The sequence below is a fragment of the Lynx rufus genome, unplaced genomic scaffold, assembly GCF_022079265.1.
Source record: "Lynx rufus isolate CCGP_SWC_20201006 ecotype Redwood Valley unplaced genomic scaffold, mLynRuf1.p SCAF_28, whole genome shotgun sequence".
Taxonomy (NCBI): Eukaryota; Metazoa; Chordata; class Mammalia; order Carnivora; family Felidae; genus Lynx; species Lynx rufus.
The window spans coordinates 10,061,569-10,084,455 of record NW_025814843.1 but is presented as its reverse complement, the minus strand read 5'-3'; the positions used below and the strand labels follow the sequence as shown (position 1 = coordinate 10,084,455).

At 56.8% G+C, this 22,887-nt stretch overlaps 1 protein-coding gene and 4 non-coding genes across 6 annotated transcripts; 3 read left to right on the top strand and 2 right to left on the bottom strand.

Moving 5' to 3' along the window:
- Positions 1-272: 272 nt before the first annotated feature.
- Positions 273-22,603, bottom strand: ALOXE3 (arachidonate lipoxygenase 3). 2 transcript variants are annotated; one of them, XM_047089930.1, is made up of 16 exons: positions 22,596-22,603; positions 19,318-19,807; positions 18,492-18,696; positions 17,173-17,254; positions 16,536-16,655; positions 16,125-16,250; positions 13,091-13,194; positions 12,364-12,536; positions 11,485-11,628; positions 11,194-11,397; positions 11,015-11,101; positions 10,228-10,397; positions 9,554-9,675; positions 5,669-5,769; positions 4,958-5,128; positions 273-452 (listed from the first exon to the last, which is right to left on the bottom strand). In XM_047089930.1, exons 2-16 carry the CDS (start codon positions 19,462-19,464, stop codon positions 273-275), a joined length of 2,136 nt encoding a protein of 711 aa, XP_046945886.1. In that variant the 5' UTR covers positions 19,465-19,807; positions 22,596-22,603. The 2 variants fall into 2 exon arrangements, with proteins under 2 accessions (XP_046945886.1, XP_046945885.1); XM_047089929.1 differs by lacking the exon at positions 22,596-22,603 and having other exon boundaries at positions 16,125-16,247; positions 19,318-19,464.
- On the top strand, positions 20,630-20,702 carry TRNAK-UUU (transfer RNA lysine (anticodon UUU)). The gene has a single exon. It is a non-coding gene; the product is annotated as a tRNA-Lys (tRNA).
- Positions 21,282-21,353, top strand: TRNAQ-CUG (transfer RNA glutamine (anticodon CUG)). The gene has a single exon. It is a non-coding gene; the product is annotated as a tRNA-Gln (tRNA).
- On the bottom strand, positions 21,799-21,880 carry TRNAL-UAG (transfer RNA leucine (anticodon UAG)). Its single transcript has one exon. It is a non-coding gene; the product is annotated as a tRNA-Leu (tRNA).
- Positions 22,388-22,474, top strand: TRNAR-UCU (transfer RNA arginine (anticodon UCU)). The gene is given in 2 exon segments: positions 22,388-22,424; positions 22,439-22,474. It is a non-coding gene; the product is annotated as a tRNA-Arg (tRNA).
- Positions 22,604-22,887: the final 284 nt, after the last annotated feature.

The window sequence follows — 22,887 nt, the reverse complement described above, 5'->3', positions numbered from 1 at the left end:
GGAAACAAAGAGCCAAGGGGAGAGCGGGAGTTTGGGGAGGGGGCAGGACTGGAAAGAGAGCTCAGTGTCCCTATGGGGTTCCTGGTGGGAGGAGGTAGGTTTTCACAGGAGAGGGAAGTAAGAGGCTGTCCCAAGTAGAGCAAAGGGTGACGGGGCTCCCCCTCGTGAAGGGCCTATTGTGCGTTTGACGTTAGCCAGCGGCTTCTGGCCCTGGACGCCCTCCTCACGTCCTCATGCTTGAGCCTTTCTCGTAGGGAGGAAAGGAGGAGGGGTTAAATGGAGACGCTGTTCTCGATGACGGGAGGGTCCAGGTAGGCATAGGGCAGCACCAGGCCTTGGTTCCGCTCCCGGATCTCCTGCGAAATCTGGGCCAGGCGGTTCTGGAAGGCCGCGATGCTCCGCCGAGGGGCCTCCTCGGTGAAGTGCTGATCCGGATAGGTGCCCAGGGGCCGCTGGGAGAAAATCGGGTGGCGGTCAGGACGATGTTCAGGACGGGACGAAGAATGGAGGGTTTGCCAATATATAGTTAAGGTGGCTTCTAAGGGCATGACCCGGCCCTGGCTACTGCAAAGCAAACCCGCAGACCACCCCTCCAGACGACCTGCTTGGAGCAGCCTCCCCCACCCCCACCCCCCACACCCCCACAACACCTGCAACACCCGGGGAGTGTGGGACCTGGGAGTGCTGGGAGCCTAAGGTTAGGGCTCCCTCTGCTGGTAACCCTCTGCCTGTCACTCGGAGACTGTTTCTGCACCCGGAAGGGGGGGATGGATTGTTCTAGAATATCTTTTTAAAGGTCCCTTCCAGGGGCGCCTGGGTGGCTCAGCTAGTTAAGCGTCCGACTTCGGCTCAGGTCATGATCTCACAGTCCGTGGGTTTGAGCCCTGCCTTGGGCTCGATGCTGGCAGCTCAGAGTGGGGAGCCTGCTTCGGATTCTGCGTCTCCCTCTCTGTCTGCCCTTCCCCCACTCGCACTCTGTCTCTGTCTCTCTCAAAAATAAATACACATTAAAAATCTTTTTAAAATAATAAAGGCTCCTTCCAACGCCCGGTCCACTGTTCTGTGAACTAAAAGAGCACAACCACATCCTTAACACAAATCAACATAACGTGTTAACATGTTATGAGATCCACATAAGCACGCTCCGGCAGCCATGGCCAAGAATACACCTGTCGCCTCCCCGATTCAATTCAAAATGCAGCTCCTAAAGACACCCCCATTCTGAGGCACCTTGCCAGTCATTCCCACGCCATTGCCACACGCCGTCACGCTTTACAGGGTGGCCAACCACAATCGGGAAATATCGCGGTGAACTACAGCGAGCGCCAGCCTGTGGCAGCAGGGGATGGCCCCTGTCTCTGTGACCAGACCACACGGTCGGCTCACCTCCGCAGTTCCTGGGGGCGCCCGGCCTTCTAACCAGCGTGCGCCTCCCGTCCAATAGAACCTTCATACAATACAACTATTGCCAATAATCCTGATGTTTACAAATCCTCGGTCTGGTTTGACTGCCCTGACGGGGACCTCCAACCGGGCCTCCCAGGACAGTGGTCACGGCGCATTTAACTTTGTCGTGCCTGACTTTCTAAGGAGATCTCTGCTGCCTCACCATAAATGCAGTGTTTTCTGAAATATACTTTTTTTTAATATTTATTTTGAGAGAGAGAGAGAGAGAGATCGAGTGCAAGCAGAGGGGTGGGGCAGAGAGACAGGGAGAGAGAGAGGATCCCAAGCAGGCTCCGAGCCAATCAGCGCAGAGCCTGATGCGGGGCTCAGACTCACGAACCGTGAGATCATGACCTGACCTGAAACCAAGAGTCGGACGCTTCACCGACTGAGCCACCCAGGCGCCCCTCCGAAAGACACTTTTTCTCAAAACTCAGCTTGGGAGTTTCACCTTACACTGAGTTTTTATCAGCAATGACTATTCACGCTTATCAAGGCCTTCTTTCATATATCCAGATGATTATACGGTGTGTTTCTTTACCGATGTAATAAATCACACCGTCAGATTGCATAAGGTTGAATCGGCCTTTCATTTCTAGAATAAACTAGACTTCCTCATGGTGTATGATTTGTTTTACTATTTAGTAGTGGCCTTCACCGGCTAATGATATATTTCCAAGATGGTTGCAGCTGAGTAGAGCAAGTTTATCATTTTATTTTCTTAATTACAGTTAACGTGTTGCAAGCACTTGATATGGAGTGTCAGGACGGCACAACAATCCTGTAAGACAGGCGCTCTTATCATTCCCACCTTACAGATGAAGAAATTGAGGCTTAGAGAGGCCCAATTACACACCCAGGGTCACATAGGTGGGAAGCGAGGATCTGAGGCTGGAACTTTCCCCCTTGAGACCCACTTCCCTTCTTTTTTTTTTTTTTAATTTTTTTTAACATTTATTTATTTTTGAGACAGAGACAGACCACGAACAGGGGAGGGTCAGAGAGAGGGAGACACAGAATCGGAAACAGGCTCCAGGCTCTGAGCTGTCAGCACAGAGCCCAACGCGGGGCTTGAACTCACGGACCGTGAGATCACGACCTGAGCCGAAGTCGGACGCTTAACCGACTGAGCCCCCCAGGAGCCCCCCACTTCCCTTCTTAAAGTCACCACCTCTGCCGGGTGCCGGCATCCAGCTTCCCAGCAAAAAGATTTGGGAAGCTTCCGCTTTCTTTTCTGTACCTTCAAGCAGCTTGAACGATTTAGGAATTACTTGCTCCTTGAAAGCTTACCAGAATCTCCCTTTGAAAGGAGGGGGATCCGACCTTTTACACCTTCTCCATGTATGGTCATGGTTTTCACCTCTTCTGGCGTTCTTGTTATTGTTTTCCTAGAAAATCATCTCTTTCAAATGTGTCTGCATAAAACTGGAGGCAGTGCTTTCTTGGCATTGGTCCCATTTTCTTAACTGGTGGCTGGATGCCTTTCCGTTCCTAATGCTGTACGTCTATGTCCCCTCTTATTTCTCATGATTAGGATTGTCCCTGGTTTATCTTACTAGTCTCTTCGAAGAGTCCGTTTTATGTCTTATCTATCAGATTGACATCTAAGTTCTGGAACTATAGTGGATCTGTCCAAAAAAGCAGAACACAGAGGGGCGCTTGGGTGGCCCGGTCAGTTGAGCGTCAGACTTCGGCTCAGGTCATGATCTCGCGGTTCATGGGTTCGAACCCCGCAGTGGGCTCTGTGCTCACAGCTCGGAGCCTGGAGCCCGCTTCGGGTTCTGCGTCTCCCTCTCTCTCTGCCCCTCCCCCACCTCCCTCTCTCTCTCAAAAAGAGATAAACGTTTAAATTACCTGACACCCAGCTGGTGTCGGAGAATCATGTGATGTGGGAACACCCCCCACACACACACACACATTTAGTGGCCAGAAGTACTGAGTGAGAGTACTGAGAATGGGAACAGAGTACTGTGTGAGTAGAACAAAAACCCCAGAGTTTTTCCTTTCTAACAACAAAAACGAATGTCTCCGAGTCCTTGGCAAACGGAACCAGGAAGGAGCAGGACCCAGGTACTCGTCCCTGGCGTCCTCAAGCTCTGATAGCACCTCTGCACCAAACGGAGCCAAGCACGAGAAATAAGGATATTCCCCAGACGTCAGAGGGCTTGTGGACAAGACCAGGGGGGCAGAGGCAGGGCCAGTGCCCCAATATGTGAACGAAAATGATGGTAACTGGTGATCAAAGGGCTGTTCCCCTGGCCAAGCCAGGTTCCTGCCTCCAAAGCTGCCCCTCCCAGCCATCCACACTGCCAGGAAGGCGCTCTTGCTGAAACACAAATTTAGCCATGTCACCCCTGGCTTAATGTTCTTCAGTGGCTTCCCCATCGTGCTCTGAATGAACGCTGTGCCCGCACCGAACCGTTTGCAGTCGCACCAACACCCCAATGGACTGACCTTCACTTCTTTTCACTTGGTTGTGCCTTTCCTCCTGCCTGCCAGCTAACCCTGCCCTTCCTTTGCCTGTCAAGCTCCTACTTGTCCTGCAGGTTTTAGCTTAGATGTCACTTCCTCCAAGAAGCCTTCTGGGGTTCGCCCACACTCGGTCAGGTTCCACAAGTCCCCATTCTCACCTCTATCACGAGACTAAGCTCATGAGGATAGGGTTTGTATCTGCCCACCAACATCTGACACATAACAAATGCTCAAGAAGTACATGTTCGTGCATAAATGATTCTGACGACGCTGTTGTGCCCTTGTCCGCTTCCCTGTGTGTCTCCTCAACTAGGCCACAGGATTCTTGAAGGCAGGGAAGTCTCACTCAGCTTCCTATGCCTGGTCCCCAGTGTCATGTTGACATGTGGGAGGTATCCAAAATAACGTGTGTTCAATGTTTGGATGAATGGATGAGGGATTAATGGATGAATGGTTGATGGATGGATGGATGGATGGATGGATGGATGGATGACTGAGTGGATGGATGGATGGATGGATGAGTGAGTGGGTGGATGGATGGATGGATGGATGAGTGAGTGGATGGATGGATGGATGGATGGATGAATGAGTGGGTGGATGGATGGATGGATGGGTGGATGGTTGGCTGAGTGGATGGATGGATGGATGGATGAGTGAGTGGGTGGATGGATGGATGGATGGATGGATGGATGGATGAGTGAGTGGGTGGATGGATGGATGGATGGATGAGTGAGTGGGTGGATGGATGGATGGATGGATGGATGGGTGGATGGATGAACAGATGGGTGGATGGATTGGTAAACTGGTGAATTCAATGGACATTATGCCCTAGCCACTAAACTGGTATTTGCTTCAATGTATGTCTTTGGGGATCAACTATCACTTCCTAAAGAAACTGAGGAACCCAAGACAGCTCAGCAGTGGACATGAATGGCAGCACTCAGTCCCCAATCCCCCCTGGAAACCATTGCCACTGCCCAGGCCCCGTAAGCCCCCCACTTCTACCCCACCCCCACTCCACCCCATCCTCCATACACACCTGGTCCTTGGGCTCCTGGCTGACCAACCAGAAGAGGAGAAGGTTGTTACAGGTGACGTTCACTTCTGGGAGGGTGTCTAGATAACTCTCCAGGGTGGCGGTCCCCTTGGTCTGGGGTGGGGGCTGCCTCATCGATGATGGGGTATTGGGCATCCAGGCCCCAAAGTCATGCTGTAGGGACCCCGCCCCAGTTGAGTCAGCTGGGCAGAGCAGGGAACCAGCTCCTTCATCATCCCAGTTCCCACAGTTGGGAAATGAGAGGATGGTGGAAAGGGAAGACAGGGAGGAGTATAGGGTAGAAAGTTCCAGAAGTGGGGTAGGAGGCTCACCCCTTGTCACTCCCCATCCGATGTTCCACGACTGGGTAGAGTGAATCACCAAGGAAGGAGCAGGACCCAGAGAGGAGGTAACCCCAGCAAAGGGCCTTGGGCTGGCATGCCACCCAGAGTGACCTGATACTCCACCCGGCTGCGTCCCCGCCATGATGGGGCCCCATAAGTTCTACTTCCTACACAACACCAACTGGAGTCACCACCACAACTTTGGACCCACTCCACCCGCTCACCACCAGCCTCAGCCCCGATCGTAAACCCACCCCAACCCTGACACACCCACACTCTCAACCCCAACTCTGGCCTCACGTCCATCGTTGAGCCCAACCCTGCATAGCCCCGTCCCCGCCCCACCCAGGCCTGCCCCCTGCAGCCTCACCTGCCCACTGTTGACCGCGGCATGCTGGGCCGAGCAGTTGAAGATGATGGCAGTAAGGAACTTCACCAGCTCTCCCGGAGTGCACAGCCTTTGCGGGAAGCCTGGGTGCAGGAGGAAGGGGAGAGGGTGTAGAGGGAGGGCATGGGCTTCCCAGGGGCAGCTCGGGGCCGGGGCTCACCCCAAGGGGCGAGTGAGGACACGAGAGCTGAACATTTGGCCACTGTTGTCTTCTGACTAAGATTAGGGTTGGGCTGAGGTTAGGGATGGTCATCTCCAAGGCTTGCGGTCTCTAAAGGGGGTCAGGATAGGAGCTGGGTGCTGGGATCAGACCAGAAAACGCCCAGCCAGCACAGCTCACACTGGAGGAGCCAAGTTCAAGCTGACAGTCAAGGTGCCTCTGCTCCGTGACTGCCAAGGCACTTCTATCCACAGCCCCTCATAGCACTTAATGTTCAAATTCTCCCCAATTCACCAAGATTTGTCCACGCACCCAGTAAGGGATCATCCACTGTGGGGCTTAGTGACAGAAACAGATGACCAGAGTGTCACTCAGAAGCTCGCAGTGATAGAAGCAGAGGTGGGGGGCGTGGGGGGCCCGGGCTTGGCTCTTTGGGGAAAGCGAAGGCAGGGAGAAAGAGGCACTGAAGCTAAGGCACTGAGGGGAGACTTCCCTGGGGCAAGAGAAGGGGCCCCCTTGAGTTGGAAGAGTGGATGAGCTTTGAACAGAAAAAAAGATGACAGAGGAGGGCACGATGTGAGCCCTCTTCTCCCTGTACGTCACTGCTCACTGATCTCGCGCAAATCAATGGCTTTAACCGCTTCCCACTGGCCGGTGACCTCCAAATTCACGCCTCCGGCTCCGCCTGGACCCCGAACTTGGCGTAGCCGTGGGCATAAATCGCCAGCCGCTACCTGACGCTCTGACTTGGGTGTCTACGAGGCCTCTCCAACAACATCCGCAAAACCTGACGCTTGACGCCCCTACCCCACATATTCCCCAAGCCTGGCCCTCCCCCAGGGGTCTCATTCTGGTATCTTTATTTATTCTTTTTTTAACGTTTATTTATTTTTGAGAGAGAGAGAGAGAGAGAGGCAGAGCATGAACGGGGGAGGGGCAGAGAGAGAGGGAGACACAGAATTGGAAGCAGGTTCCAAGCCATCAGCCCAGAGCCCGACGCAGGGCTCGAACTCATGGACCACGAGATCGTGACCTGAGCTGAAGTCGGACGCTTAACCGACTGAGCCACCCTGGCGCCCCATCATTCTGGTATCTTTATACAGCTGCTCAGGCCGAAATCTGTCCACTCCTTCCTCTTTTTACCTCGGATCAGCAAATACTCCCAGAGGCCAATCTGGTCTTTTAGAACCGTAAATCTGATCATGGCGCCCCTTGCTAAAACCCGCTATGGGCCTCCCACCCCACTCACCTTACCACTGCCCTGCTTGATCTGGCCCTCGCTCCCTCTCGGGCTTTATTTCCTTCCTTCCTGTTTTCTCTCTCACCTTCTCTACTCAGCCACGCAGGCCTTCCTGATATTCTGCAAACCTGCCGTCACGCATCTGCCTCAGGGCCTTTGCACTTGCTATACCTCTGCCTGTATAGTCTTAGGCCAGTTATCCACCGAACTATCTCCCTCACTTCCCTAGTCAAACATCACCTCCTCAGAGAGATCTTCCCTGACCACCTATCCGAAACCACCCCCTTCCTCAACACGCGTCTTCACGTTTCCGGGGGCTCATAACCAACCACCGAACATATTTATTTATTATCAGAGTCTCCCCACTAGAATGTTAAGCTCCGTGAAGGCCAGGATTTCTGTCTGTCGTGCTCACCGCCAAACCCCAGCACCTAGAACAATACTTAATATGAAGAGCCCAGTAATTATCGGTTGAGTGTAGTGAATGCCTGAGAAGGTAAGAAGGCAGGGTGGGAAGGAATGTGCCAGGCCAGGCGGTTTCTGGGCACAATTTCAGAGGATTACCAGGGCGGTGGCCCCTCAGGCCTGGCGGGCAAGCAGCAAGGGGCTGAGAAAGGTGAGGCCTGCAAAGAGACAGCTGCTATAATGCAGGGACTGGGTGGTGACAGTACGAATTAATGGGGACAGTAAGAACTGGACACCCAGCTGGGTTTAGGGAGACAGGAAGACAGAGAGGACATGAGCCAAAGATGACTTCAAGGCTTACAGTCAGGAGAGAGAGAGAGAGAGAGAGGCTGGTACAGCCGAACAGGCGAGGCTTGGGGGAAGGACCGGGCACCTGATGGGTGGGCGTGTGGGAATTTTCTGCAGGTTCTCTTGGTGGTGGATATTCTAACCTGGAGGGCTGAGCTTAAACGGCAAGGAGGTCAGACGAGCTGTGGGGAGTTTTCTGTAGCTCCTAGTGTTTATTTGTTCCCCTTGAAATATGGAAGCAAAAGTCACACTGACCGAAGCTGATTGATCAGTGCGTCTTGCCTTAAACCAGGAATCTGGGATTAGCTCGCACTGTCGGAAGAGGTGTTTGTCAAGCTGAAGAATGCTCTGATGTATTAAGTCAGAGACAGGTTTAATAATGTAAGATAGGAGAGGGGCGCCTGGGCGGCTCAGTCGGTCAGGCTTCCGACTCTTGATTTCAGCTCAGGTTAGGATCTCACGGTTTGTGAGTTTGAGCCCCGTGTTGGGCTCTGTGCTGAGAGCGTGGAACCTGCTTTGGATTCTTGCTGTCCCTCTCTTTCTCCCTCTCTCTCTGCCCCCCTCCCAGCTTGTGCTCTCTCTCTCTCGAAATAAATAAACATTAAAACATAGCAATAATAATAGGGGTGCCTGGGTGGCTCAGTCGGTTAGGCATCCGACTTCGGCTCAGGTCATGATCTCACAGTTCATGAGTTCGAGCCCCGCGTCGGGCTCTGTGCTGACAGCTCAGAGCCTGGAGCCTGCTTCTGGTTCTGTGTCTCCCTCTCTCTCTGCCTCTCCCCTGCTCGCACCCTATCTGTCTGTCTCTCTCTCTCTCTCTCAAAAATAAAATAAACATTAAAAAATTAAAAAATAATAATAAAGTAAGATAGGGGAGTCAACCAACAGTAATTAGACTCCCCCCATCCCAGGTCTCAAATAGGAAACAGCCCCAAATAGGAAAAACAAAACAAAAACTGCCTTTGGGGGAGGAGCATTCAGGACCAGGCCAGCCCAGGATTAACAGTGGGCTTGCAAAGCAGGGGATGGGTCATCCTTGAAATATCCCAAAGAGACCTTGTCACCACCTTAACCCAGAAATCACTCGGCATCACTAACAGTGAGACAACCTGACCCTACTTGCCTCCCCGTGTGACGCAACGCAGGGAACATAGCATCACTTGAGAAATATTCTTGCCCCAACATTTAACCTTTAGATGTTACTTCCCATCGACAGAACACACAGCGAGTAGAGTAGCAAGCTGAATGACCTCGCGAGGAAGCCACTGGATTCACTCGGAAGGCGACACATTCTGCAGAACAGCTAGTCCCTCGTTTTCAATCCAGCCACGGCAGATGTCACGTGATTTAAAGTGGGGCGTCCGGGGGGCTCAGGGGGTTGAGCGCCCGACTTCAACTCAGGTCATGATCTCATGGTCCGTGGGTTCGAGCCCCGCGTCAGGCTCTGTGCTGACAGCTCAGAGCCAGGAGCCTGCTTCGGATTCTGTCTCCCTCTCTCTCTGCCCCTCTCCTGCTCACGCTCTCTCTCTCTCAAAAACAAATAAACATTAAAAAAATAAAATTTGTTGTTTAAAGAGGCGGGGAAAAGCCTCAGGAAAAAAAGCATAGGATGTACTTCAAAGGCTGGTCCATAAGTAAGAACTAAGTAACAGGTGAGGCCAGGGAGGGCACCGAGTCCTTGGGAGCTTGTGGTTGGGGGATGGAGAGGAGATACCTGAGCTTTCCCGGCCCAAGAAGGCCTGAGCAAAAATCTCGCCGACCCAGGCCTGCAGCTCCGTGTCCCGCTGCACAGATGCGTCGCTAGGATAATAGTAGCCCACGATTTCTGAGACAAAGCTGCAGAAAAGACAGGCAAATGCTACGGGCCTGACCTTGGGCTCAAGGCTGGCCAGAAATCCAAGGCCCAGTGCCCTGAGGCTGGGGAGAGCCAGACAGCCAGCACCCACTGGGAGCCTACCAGGGTCCAGCGGGGCCCCCCAGATCCGGATGGAACCCAAGGGCCCAAGTTTGGGCACTCCCGAGTCATGGGTACTCGGGGCCTCCTTTGCACACAGGCGTCTGGGGGGACAGTGCACTGACGAGAGAGCCTGGGGTCCCAGCCTACACTTCACCTGCCCTGATTCCTCTGGACACCCTGCCCTTTCCTTTCTCCCCCGCATTCATACACAGCCCAGGCTCTGCCCAGGCCACAGCTACCTGTCATTTCACTGAGGACCCCAACCCCAACTCTCACCCTTGGGGTGCTCCGTGCTGGGGCCTGAAACACAGCCACCACCTCCAGCCCCAAGCGCCCCAGCCCGCATGCGTACAGGCGTCCACCCTGTCCCTGAGCCAGGAGGCCCTGGTGAGGCCAGACTGGCTGCAAGGTCCCAGGCCCGCACCCCGCACCTCTGAATGGCCGCCCAGATCTTCAGGCCGTCGTCTCGGTAATGGTAGTTGGGGATGGTCAGGACGCCGCGGGCCCGCAGGCTGTCCGGAAGGCAGAAATCGGTGTAGGTGAAGTGGGCCAGACCTGTGCTTATGAGGTAGAGGAGGCCTTGCCTCCCGCCGGACGTCACCTGACAACACAAGACAGCTGGGCTTGGGGACGGCCCAGACCCCACCCCAGTGCCTGGGGGCAAGAGGAGGCTAGTGACTCAGCAGGGGGGAATTATTCAGTTAACCAAGGAGCCCTTGGTCCCCCATCGAGGGGCCTGCGCGGCCTGCGGAGGTGGCGGGCCTCCTACGTGCGTGGGAGGTAATCCTTAGGTATTTGGTAACTAACGCCGGGGAGGCGGGGACGAGAGGGCCAGCTCGGCGCAGGGTCAGCGGAGGATGTGGTCAAAGGGGAGCCGGCCACCCCCACCTCCAGAAACTAAGAAGCCAGGGGCCTGCAGGTGCGGAGCCCGTGGGTGGGACAGAGGGGGCGGGGACAGGGTTTGCGGGCGGGGCAAATAGGGGCCGGGGCGTGGCTTGTGGGAAGGATCTGGCAGGGACCGTAGAATGGGATTGGAGGCCGTAGAGGCTTATGGGCGGGGCAAGTAGGGAACCAATGGGGGGAGGCAGGCGGGGCTTGTGGGAAGGGTCTGGCAGGGACCGTGGAATGGAATTGCAGGCCGTAGAGGCTTGTGGGCGGGGCAAAGCGCCCCCGGGGCGGAGCTTCAGAGACGGGGGCTGCAGGGGTCGGAGGGCTCACGTGGTCCACCAGGCCGTCGGGGTTGAGCAGCGTGGCTCGAGCGATGGTGTTCACCTGCAGCGTGTAGCGAGTGTGGGGAAGCAGGAGCTGCGAGCGGGATGAGGGCGCAGGAGCCGAAGGTCAGGGGAGCCGGCCGAGCTGGCCCGCCCCCTCTAGCCCGGCCCGGGGGTCTCACCGACCTTGTGGACAGGATGGCACAGCGGCAGTTGGCGCAGTGTGGCCATGGAGAAGGCCTCGCACAGCAAATGCGTGCACAAAAAGTGCGTGTTGTGCTCGTGCACCAGGAACTCCGAGTTGCGCACCCACGTCTTGGCCAGCAGCCAGTCCCAGTAGGAGTCAGTGGGCAGAAAGATGGGGCTTTGGGGCCCGGGGTTCTGGCTGAGCTGCGTCCAAGAATAATAAGGGGGTTGAGGCTCGAGGCTGCCGGCGTGCCGCCTGAGCCCGCCCCCGAAGCCCGCCCCAGGTCTCACCTGGATGGCCAAGGGCACCAGCGCCCCCTGCGGGTTGAGCCACAGCAGGCAGAGCGGGGCGGCCACGTACTGCTGGCGGCCGTTGAGGCAGTGGACGGGGGCCTCCTCCAGGATCCAGTAGTCCGCTAGGAAGACATTCCCCCTCTGGGGAAGGCGCACAGAGGCTCACAAGTGGCCCCCGACCCGCGCTCCACTGCCTTCTCTGTTCTCCGCCCACTCCCACCCGGATTCGGGCCTCAGTAATACTTGGCGCTTGCGCTCACGTCCAGAGTTAGATACCCAACCCTTCCCAGCATGTCCGGAATGAGGTCCAGCTGAGTCCGGCGTTGCACAACCTCCCACCTGTGTAAGCTGGCATCCTCTCCCGACGCCCCTGCCTGGTCCCTCCTGCTCTCTCCGCTCAGTGACCCTGTCAGTGTATCCAACAACAGCAAGATAAACACACACAGACTTGACTGCGACGTTTCCAGCCTCCTGGAGGATGCCCGAGGGCTTGGCTGCCGCAGAGAGACTGGCCCATCATTTTCTCCCAGACCCTCAGAGCTCCTACTGCCCCGTGATTGCTCCTCCTGTGTCTCCTTGCGCTGCCTTCCCCCTGTCCTAACATAGCTTTCTTTGGGCCTCAGCTCTGGGGATCTTGGAAGCCCCAGACCACGGGCAGGGCCTTCTCCTCCAGGCTGTCCTGCCCGCTCAAACCACTTCACCAGGCCCCATCTCAGGCTTCCAGGCACGGCTGAGCCCCTCTGGCCCCCACCTCCGTTTGCACCAATTCGAAGCCGGCGCTGCCCAGCGGATGAGGCCTGCAGACCGGAGGTGGCCCCAGCCGTCCGGCCCTTACCGGCCACGCCCATCCTGTATCCATGACGACAAATCACCCACCTCTAGTTCTGTCTGCAGGCAGGTGTCCGGACCCAGCGAGGGGGCCACCATGTCATGGGTGACAGGCAGCTTGCTGGGCAGGCTGGAGAGGCAGTGGAGCATGACGGGATTGACACCATTCAAATACTGGTACCCAAAGAACGGGTCCTCACACCAGTGCTCGGTGACATACTCTAGGGGGCAAGAGAGGGGACCACTGGGTCTGGAAGCCACATCCCTAGATCCTCCCCGTGCCCAGTCCTTTGCTCCCTTGGTTTAGGCTCCCCTCCCAGCAGCCCTGCGAGGCAGGTGAAAATAATCAATTTCACGCAGGACCCTGAGAGTCAAAGAGACGGAGTGACTTGGCCCAGCCGAGTGGCGGTGCAGAGACCCGAATCCCAGCCCGGCCCCAGTGACAGAACTCGCGATGGTCGCAGTAGGGGAAGAGAGGCCAGTGCCCCTGGTCAGGATTAGGACTCCCTAAATGACCCTTGACCCTCTCCCAGGCAGGTGGAGTGTCTCTCTGTCCTCACTCCCCTATTCCTGTCCCCTCCCAGGGAAAGGGGAGACGGCGTGAGCTCCTAAGGGGCCTCTGTGATGGTTGCCACTCACGAAACCAGGAGCCCCACGCACTGGGACCCCACAGTCTCCCTGGAACGGCTGGAGGAGGGCCCCTTCCCAGAATGGGGCTGAGGGTTCTGAGCACGGGGTAGGGGCGGGGGACAGACATCTGCCCGGCTCTGCACACCTGAAGTGACGGTCTTGTGACACCAGAAGATATTCCGGATGTCATCCAGCTTCTTCCAGGAGCCCTTGCGGTCCAGCAGTCCTCGAAGCTTCATGCCCAAGGACCTGAGGGGGGGAGGAGAAGCGAGGTGGGGCCTGGGACTGCCAGGGGCACTGTGCCCCCAGCCTAGGGTCCTGGAGGGACCAGACAAGGTCAATTCCCGGAGCAGAGGAGCCTAACAGTGTGAGCGCGAGAGAAGTCTAGTGGCCAGTTGGGGCTTCGTCGGGGTGACTCCACATGGATACGCACAGGGGTGCACGGGGCTACGTGTTGCAGACGAGTTGTCTTTATTGGCGTTTTGGCTTTTCTCCAAGTTTCCATCTTGTCGCAGACCTTCACTGACCCCTGACTGCCTACAGGACAAAGCCCCAGCTGCTAGGGCTCGCTCGGAAGCCTGCCACCAGCCGGTCCCTCCCCACCACGGCCTTCTCGCGAAACTTTGCTTTCTACACCAGACTGGTAAACGAGGGGTTGGCAGCCTGGGGGGCCGTGCACTTTTCACTTTGTGGGCACCCGCACTGCTTGAATTTTTTTACAGCAAGCATGTGTTATTTTATAATCAGGAAAAAAATGCTTGGGGCGCCTGGGTGGTTCCGTCAGCGGACATATCGGTTCATTTTAATCACTCACTAACAGAGTCAAGGCCAACGGGAGGGAATGCGACACCCAGCAGGTGGGTTTGCCGTGCGCGGTGGGGAAGGCGGCTGTGTGAGTCTGCTCAGATGCCACGAAGGATGCGGGCAAAGGCGCATCTGTGACGTCCCCAGGGACAACTTCCTGAGTATCTGCTGAGCTGCCCGCCCCTCAGGCCACAGCATTTGCTGAGCACCTGCCCAGGAAGGCCCGGAAGAGGGGAGGAAGCAGGCGAGAGCTCCGTGTTAAAGCAGAGAGTGAGGAGGCAATGAAGGAGAAAGAAAAGGTCTTCCTTTTCCGAGGGCCTGGCGCACCCCTCCTCCAGAGTGTCCTGTCACGGCCCCGCACTGGAGCCCGGACACAGCCCCTCGTCTCCATGAATCCCCCACGGCTGTCAAACACCAGCTCCCTCCGCCCACGGCCGTCTCTGAGTCCCACGCAGGCTGTCCTAGATCTCCGGGGCCTTCCCTCGCCTCGTCCAGACCCACACTTCCATCCGGGGACCAGCTCAGGTGACTCTCGTCCAGCAACCCTGCCACATCCTTGCCCTGAGGCCTGAGCCACCTGCAGCTGTCTCCAGACGTTCCCGAGCTCACTCTCACCTCACCTCTGCTCCCCTCCCACTAGTCCTGCTCCCAGAGAATCGGTCAGCATAGGAGCCCCGAGGATGAGGATCCAGCCTCTTGCCCTGGACTCTTCTGGACCTTCTACTGCACAGATGTCCAGCCGAACCTGTCCGTCCTCCCTCCAGGCCAGCCTGGCTTTGCCCAGAACCGCCCCCCCACTCCCTGCTCAGCTCTACTCTCCGTGGCCCAAAGCCGGCTCAGTCCCACTTGCCTTCTCGGGAGGCACCTGCCGGCCCCTACTCAGCCCTGCCGCCTCTGGCCCGGAGTGTCCCCTCTACCCCCTCCACCACATCACACTCAGAGCCTCAAGCTGACTTGAGCTGCCAATGGCCCCTCCGATCCCTAATGAACTGTGCCACATGTCCCCCGGGGGACACGGCCCCTCGTGGCCGTAGAGCACATCCTAATACTACTACTCGGTCACATCCACCGAGACTGTTTCGTAACGGGTGTTCTCCTGATTACTCTCCCCCCAACCTGTGAGGTAGGTATGCGTATTCCTGTCATCTGACAGATGAGGAAAGTGTTAAGAGGCTAAGTGAAGATCAAGGTTACACAGCTAGAAAGTGTTGGTTCCGGGGTCTGAACATGACATGGTCTGACTTCACTTCCCTGAAACTTCAGGGCCTGGCCTCCCTGCCCCACTCAACATGGTCCCACCAACAGGGCCTGGGACTGAGCTCTGCACTGAGGAGGTGCTCAGTTGATTTCCTAGATTTGAGGAATGGAGAAAGGGGTGATGACAAAGGAAAAACAGGAAGTGATGGGGAGAAAGAGAATGGGGGGGAACACGGGGACAGAGAGGGGGACATGGGAACAGAGAGGAGGAGATGGGGACAGAGAGGGGGACATGGGAACAGAGAGGGGACATGGGGACAGAGAGGGGGACATGGGGACAGAGAGGGGGATATAGGGACAGAGAGGGGACATGGGGACAGAAAGGGGGAGACGGGGACAGAGAGGGAGACATGGGAACAGAGAGGGGACATGGGGACAGAGAGGAGGAGACAGGACAGAGAGTGGGACATGGGGACAGAAAGGGGGGAGATGGGGACAGAGAGGGGGACATGGGGACAGAGAGGGGGCATGGACACAGAAAGGGGACATGGGGAAAGAGAGGGAACATGGGGACAGAGAGGGGACATGAGGACAGAGACAGGGACAGGGAGGGGGACATGGTGACAGAGAGGGGGACACGAGGACAGAGAGGGGGACATGGGGCAGAGAGGGGGAAGATGGGACAGAGACAGGGACACAGGGACAGGGAGGGGGATATGGGGACAGAGACAGGGAGACAGGGACAGGGAGGGGGATACGGGGACAGAGACAGGGAGACAGGGACAGACAGGGGGACATGGCGACAGAGAGGGGGACACAAAGACAGGGGCACATGGGGGCAGATAGGACAGAGACAGAGACACAGGGACAGGGAGGGGGACATGGGGACAGAGGGAGGAGATGAGGATAGAAAGGGGGACACAGGGACAGAGAGGGGACATAGGGACACAGATAGGGACACAGGGACAGAGAGGGGACATAGGGACACAGATAGGGTCACAGGGACAGAGAGGGGGACATGGGGACAGAGGGTAGAATGAGGACAGAGAGGGGGAGATGAGGGTAGGGAGGAGACATGGGGACAGAGATGTGCAGAGGGGGACACGGACAGGAGGACACGGGAAGAGCGGAGGCAGAAGGCAGACTGAGCAGGAGTGTAGGGAGGGCAGTGGCCTCACGCAGGGATGGCGTTGAAGAGCAGGGAGACCGTCTTGGTGGCCGAGTAGCGAATATTGGGGTCCATGTGCAGCAGGGACGGGAAGTCAATTTTCATGGGGAAGCCAGGCAGGTACTGATTCCCGCTGCTGTGGGGGGGGGGGCAGAAAGACAGACACCAGTCAGAGGGACCTACAGCCCACTCCCCTTAATTCCCTCCCTCTGCCCTTGCCTTGCTCTGGACCCCTGCCCAGCCCCCTCCGCTCTGGCCTGAAGCCACCTCCCCGCCAGACCCTTGGGGTCACCTCTGCCCCTTCTGTCCTGACTCCTGGATTAAACCCTAGTTGTCTTCTCTCCTGGCTGCCCGGGCCCCATCGTCCCAACCTTCAGGTCACGCCCTCCACCTTCCTCCCAAGCCTGGGCTCCCCTGTCACCTGTCCCCTTGGTCTGTGCAAGGTGCCGTCTTGGTCAGGGCAAATTTCTTGTCTGTTTCCATCTCCTCGAAGTTGCTGACGTCTATGATGCCAGGGAAGCCAGGGGCATAGACCTTCCAGCTTCCAAGGGAAAGAAAGAGGTCAGAGGTCCGACTGAGAATAAACATAACCTTCTTTAGATTTTAAAGACGTGACTTTAAATTAAAACTCCCAGAAACCACCCACTTTCTGGGTAGGTGACCAAGAATTGGAATTTCCTCCCTGAAGTCACTGGGCTGCGGGTCAGAGAGGCATTTGGGGACAACGTGAATGTCCAGACTGGTTTGGAGCTGGGTTTGCATTCAGATAGAGATCGTGGCCGCTTTGGGGTGGGGGAGAAGGGGGGCAGGGAGCTGAAGCTGGGCTGAGCCCGGTCAATACCAGGGTCGTGTCTGACATCTGGGTGACATCCAGGGTATCTGTGGGTTGAGTGTGGATTCGCTGAGAATTGTTGGTACTGGTGTGAGTCAACCTCAGACTGATGTGAGGTTCAGATGAAGGTCCTGATTGGATCTGAGGTCAGAGTGAGTAGTAGCCTGATTAAGGCTGAGAGGGGACAGTAAAGATGGGGGAAAGAAGTCGAATTAGGCAGGCTCACCGGTAGCATTCCTGTCGACTCTGGAGTTCCCGTCTCCTGTGATCCAGAAGGAGGGGCAGGGAGTCCTGACAAATAGTTGTGGCTGTGGGGAATGAAAATCCCTCGTCCTATGAGCCTCTTTTCAAACAACACCTCCTCCAGCGAAGCTTGCCTGAACCCCCTAACCCTTGAACCCAATCCCTCTCAGCAACATGGATACCCCACGTTCTTGTGTGTTCATCAGCAGAAGGGACTCAGGACAACCTCACCCCGAAATTGTAACAATCAACCTAATCGCCTGTATGTTTATCTCTTTCCCAAGAGTCTTTGGGGGCAGAAATTACCTTGCAGTCGTGTTTTGTGTTCCCAGCATCTAGCGTGTGCCCCCACGCCGTGCATGTAACATGCACTTGACAAATGACTGATAAACGGATATATTTGGGGAAGCGATGGGCAGATGGATGTATTATGACGATAGATGGGCATTTAGACGTCTATGAAGAACCCACTAGGGGGCGGAGGGGGGTAAGTAAAGACCCCTCGCTTTATCTTGACCTGGAACATCACCTCTCATCTCTAACACGTTAACACCCGGACCAGCCCTGATCTTGCCTCTCAGTGATCTCAGACAGCTCAGGAGATCTGGGGGTCCAGAACCTGAAGGAGCTCGAGCTGGGCATCCTTGGAAGCCCTTCCCCCCCCCCCAAAGGCAAGAAAGAATCCTAACAGCACCCACAGGGACTTCGTCCACGCCAGAAAAGCCAGTAGTAGTTGCCAGGGCCTTTCCAGCTGATTATTCAGGCCTTCCACACCTGTTGACTCAGTTGACTGTGGTCTGACCCCACGGTGGGCGCCAGAGGGATTCACTCTGGGGAAGCACAGAGGGACTCTGTGTGTGTGTGTGTGTGTGTGTGTGTGTGTGTGTGTGTGTGTGTGTGTCTAGGAGAAGTATGAGTGTGGAGACTGTGTGTGAATATTGCCCAGAAATTCAGGGTTCTAAAGGCTCACTTTTTTCAGAAAGCATTTACTGGGGAGTTCTGAGTTCTAGGTACCCTAACCCCACCCCTGTTCCCTACGGCCTGGGCTTTGTGAAACCCCACCCGTCATTCCATTTTTTTTTTTTAATGTCTATTTACTTTGGAGAGAGAGACAGAGCAGGATCAGGGGAGGGATAGAGAGAGAGGCAGACGCAGAATCCGAAGCAGGCTCCAAGCTCCGAGCTGTCGGCACAGAGCCCGACGTGGGGCTTGAACCCACAAACCGTGGGGTCCGAGCTACCCAGGCGCCCCATGCCCACCCTAATCCCAACAGACAGCGGCCAGCCCCTGCCTCTGGCCCACCTGTTCCTGGTCTCAGCTCTACGGTGCAATAGCCCTCAATCCACTGATAGCAGGGGAACTGGGTGCAGGTGCCATCGGGGGCCTTGACACAAATGAAGCTGCAGTACCAAGAATCCTTGGGGAAGAAAGCATAGCGTTCCTTGTACAGACGCAGCAGCAAGAGCTCCCCCAGCTCGGCTGGGCAGCGCACCTTGTATTTCTGCACCTGCGGGCGCGGGGGGGACCAAAAAGCAAGCAGGTGAGAGAGGCCAGGAACCGTGGGGGGGGCATCCTTCCACCTTCCAAGGGGCATCTACGCCCCCACCTGTCCTGGCATATAATTAAGCCACGCAGTGCCTTTGTACGAGTTGGGAAAAGGCACCCCCTTCGTCCAAGCAGTGGCAGCCACAGAGACACCGGGTGCGGGCAGAGAGGGTTCTGGATCTCACCAGCCTCCTTGGCTCCCACACCCTCGTGTAGGCCACCAGCAAAAATCCTGGGGTCCTGGTGGAGGCAGGCAGATCCCCTCCGGAGAAGAGGAAACCCGGACTCAGAGAGGGCAAGCCACTTGCCCAAAGCCCACCTTCAGTTATGGGAGGAGCCAGGGAGCAGGTGAAATTCTCCTGACCCTCCCCCCAGCCCAGGGCCCCTTCTTCACAGCCCGGCCTGAGTAGGGTTTATCACACCCCAGGAAAGACAGGATGGTGAGGAGGTCAGAGTCGGAGTCCCGAGTCCCCCCCAAGGCTGGACGAATGACCTGGGGGAATGACCCCTCCCCTCCTTCAGGGTCCCCTGCTGGCCGCGACCCTCAGAGGTCGCCCCTCCCTCCCCTCCCCTCTGTACTCACCGATCCAGTGGCGAAGTCCCTGCCCAAGCGATCCAGCCGCTGCTTGGGGCTCTCCCCGCAAGTGCCCAGCAGGGTGACAGAGATGTTGTCCAGGGTCCCCGCCATCAGGTAGGGACCGGTGGTCACACACACGCTGTACACGGCCATGGTGGGAGGGAGGGAGGGAGGGAGGGATGTCCCCGGCAACGATGACTCCAGCAAGCAGCGCCTCGGAGGAGGGGAGCGGCGGGCGGGGCTGAGCCGAGCTGTTGCGCTGCAGGGCCGCGGAGTCTGGGGGCAGGGGCAGGGGCACCTGGAAGGAAAGGCCCAGGGTTCTCTCCGTGGGGTGCTCTCGGGCTCGCTCTCCTCCCCGGAGCTCCCGGTCTCCGTCCTTGCTCACCGCGGGCTCTCTCTCCTCCCCTTATACTTGTTTGCTGACCTCTGGCACAGCCGGTCTCTCTGGCTGGCAGGACCGGGCTCACCCAGATGGATATCAAGCGCCAGAGTCCCACTGGGAAGGGAGGGACCAGACGCCAACAGGGAGACGAGGAGCAGGTGACACCTGTGTGGTTGGGACACTGTCCCGCCGACTGATACCCTGGGGCCCCGGCCCGCCCACTCCCCAACTTGCCCCGAGACCCTCTCCTCCTCTCTCAGCCGGGACTGGGCCCAGGGCACCCGCATTGCCTACTTGTGAATCATCCACGTGAATCACTGTGCACAGGTGAGCCGTACTCGGCATCAGCCACACATGACTGTCGACTCACGCAGGTGAGTCGCCCCGAGTGCACACCGCACCGGAGTCAGCCGAGCACAACTTTCCTGTCGCTTCCCCTGCGCGCCGCGGTCCCTACGCCCGGGCCTCTGTGTCGCCGGTTCGCCGCACGTCCGATCTCGGTCCCTCCCTTGGAATGGGGCGGATCAGGGGGCCAAAGCGGACTCCGGGCTCACGGCGTCGGGAGGTCCCCTGTGGCATCCGTTCCGCTCCGGGCCCGCCCGGGGCAGTCAGGGCGGCGGCATCTGGGTCACCCCGCCTGCTGGGAGAGCGATCCGCCTGGGAGGCCCGCAGCCGGCAGCGGCCCCGCGCGGCCAGAGCCGGTACTGCAGCGGCCCCGCCTCCGCGGCCCTTCCCCCGCAGCGGCCAGACACCGGCCGGTGCTGTGCCAGACGAAGGACGGGAAAGCGCTGGCAGCAGCCGCGGGGCCCCTTCTGCTCCCTCCCGGTGGGCGCCAGAGCCGCTGCGCACGTGCGTGCAACTACCTACCGCCTCTAGGAGCCTGGACTTCCGTAGACGCACAGCTCATATAAGTAGCAGAGCAGCTCTTTGACAAGAGCCCGGATAGCTCAGTCGGTAGAGCATCAGACTTTTAATCTGAGGGTCCAGGGTTCAAGTCCCTGTTCGGGCGTCTCGCTTTTTCTTTCTTTTCCTTCCCCCACTACGAACCTACAGCTCTTTTTGAATACAACTCATCTCTGTATTCCTTTAAAACAAAACGAAGGGAAAAAAAGGGTAACGAAAATGCTGTGACATGACTTTGAAAATGAAATGATAGTAACCCCGTCGGGATTTTACTTTTCAGAAAGTAGAACGAACGATAGACATACAGTGGAGGGAAAGCAGACATGTTTTATGTGAATTTAAGTTTTCCAGTCAGCCACATTGGAAAGTAAAAAGAACCAGGCGAAATTAATTTTAACAACACATTTTATTTAACCCAATGAAATCTTATCATTTTAACACGTACTCGATATTTTAAAATTGTTAATGAAATTTTAACGATGTTCTTTTCAGTACGTACTATGTCTTGTAACTACGGTGTGTATTTTTTCCTTCACAGCACGTCTCCATTCACAGTTCAGGTGCTCCGAGGCGGGGGTCCACCGCCTCCAGCAGGTATTTGTGTTTCCGTTTTCTGTGAATGGCAGACACGCAAAATGAGAATATCAGTAATATGTACCCTCTCAAAGAAGGCCCGTTGCGAGTGGGTTCCATGGTGTAATGGTTAGCACTCTGGACTCTGAATCCAGCGATCCGAGTTCAAATCTCGGTGGAACCTTAGGTTTTGTACCACCGGAGTGCTGTTATATTTATGAGCTTGGGGCAGGAGCCTCATTCGTCACCCGAGAGGGTCTGAAAAGCCAGCGAGGATGCTGTCCTTTGTTTTTAAAAACAGACCAGGTAGTTGGAGCCTCCAGCACACCATCAGAACATACGGCCGTCGCTTAAATGTATAGCAAGTTGCGCTAGTCTTGGGAGCTACTGGTATTTGAGGACACGTTTAGGCACAGATCAGCTGTGAGGCACTTCAGGTTGCTTCCGCAGGTCCCATCAGGTCGTGGCTGACACAACCCGAGGCGGTCTGGAATACCAGACCGTGGAAGGCGGTGGTGGCTTGGCTGCAAGGAGTCCTCGTAAAAACAAGGGGGGCGTCCCACCGGGGCGGCGGCGGGCGGTCAGGACTTCTATATGGGGGTACACAGGCCACCAGAAAAACTCCATCTTGGCAGCGGTGGGATTCGAACCCACGCCTCCGAAGAGACTGGAGCCTAAATCCAGCGCCTTAGACCGCTCGGCCACGCTACCTGCGTGGAAGACAGTCCTCCCTGTAGTCCTCCTAAGAGACTAGAAGGAGACCCCGGGCTCGGGATGGTTGTATTAGATCGGCCGGCCGGCCCTCTTGGGAGATCGCGGACCGGGAAGCAGTGGACGGCGAAACGGCCCGGCCGGAGGAAACAAGAGACACACCGATGTTTTACAACGACACAAGTTTATTTTCCTGGATGGGGCCGCATCTGGGAGTGGGGTGCGTCTGGGCCGGGAGCATCCCCCAAGCGGGCAGCCGCAGCTCTGTGCTCGCTCACATTCGGTTGCTCTCTGTCCCCGTTTCTTCCACCCGTGCGCGTCCGCACTCCCACCTGGCTCACGTGCTTTTGTCCCGCTACTTCTCCCAGGCAGGCCTGCGAGGTCGCAACCGGGCGCTCCTGGCATGCCCCGCCCAGAGCCCTCACACCCCTCTCCCTCCCCGCCCCCCCCACCCCCCCACCCCCATGCTAGTACCCGTAAGCCGTCAGACGCCGCCGCCCGCCAGGTGGCTCTGTGGCGCAATGGATAGCGCATTGGACTTCTAGTGACGAAAGAGCGATTCAAAGGTTGTGGGTTCGAATCCCACCAGAGTCGATTTTATTTCACGTTTTTTTTTTCCCCCCCTCCCCTCTCTCTCCGACTTTTTCTTAAAGGCTCCCATCCCCTTCTCCCCCTACCCTATTTCAGTGTTTTCCACCTGGTTTCAAGCTCCAACCTCAGTCTCCGCTCTGCTCTCTTCTTTACTTACCTGTCTGCCCCGGGGCTTGGGCCATGGAGAGCAAGACTGGGGGGAGGGGCGGGAAACAGAAGGAAAGGGAGACAGAAGTGGGCGTGGACGCCGAGATAAAGGCAGGCCCCTGGCTCGGGGACACACGGGGATTGAATAACCACTTTATTCCATGCACTAAGGACTCGGGAAGGGGCTGGGTCTGGGCCGGGGGCAGAGAGGGTACAATCCTAGTCGCAAAGGGGGCAGGGAAAAGGGACAGAAACCGGGGAAATATATA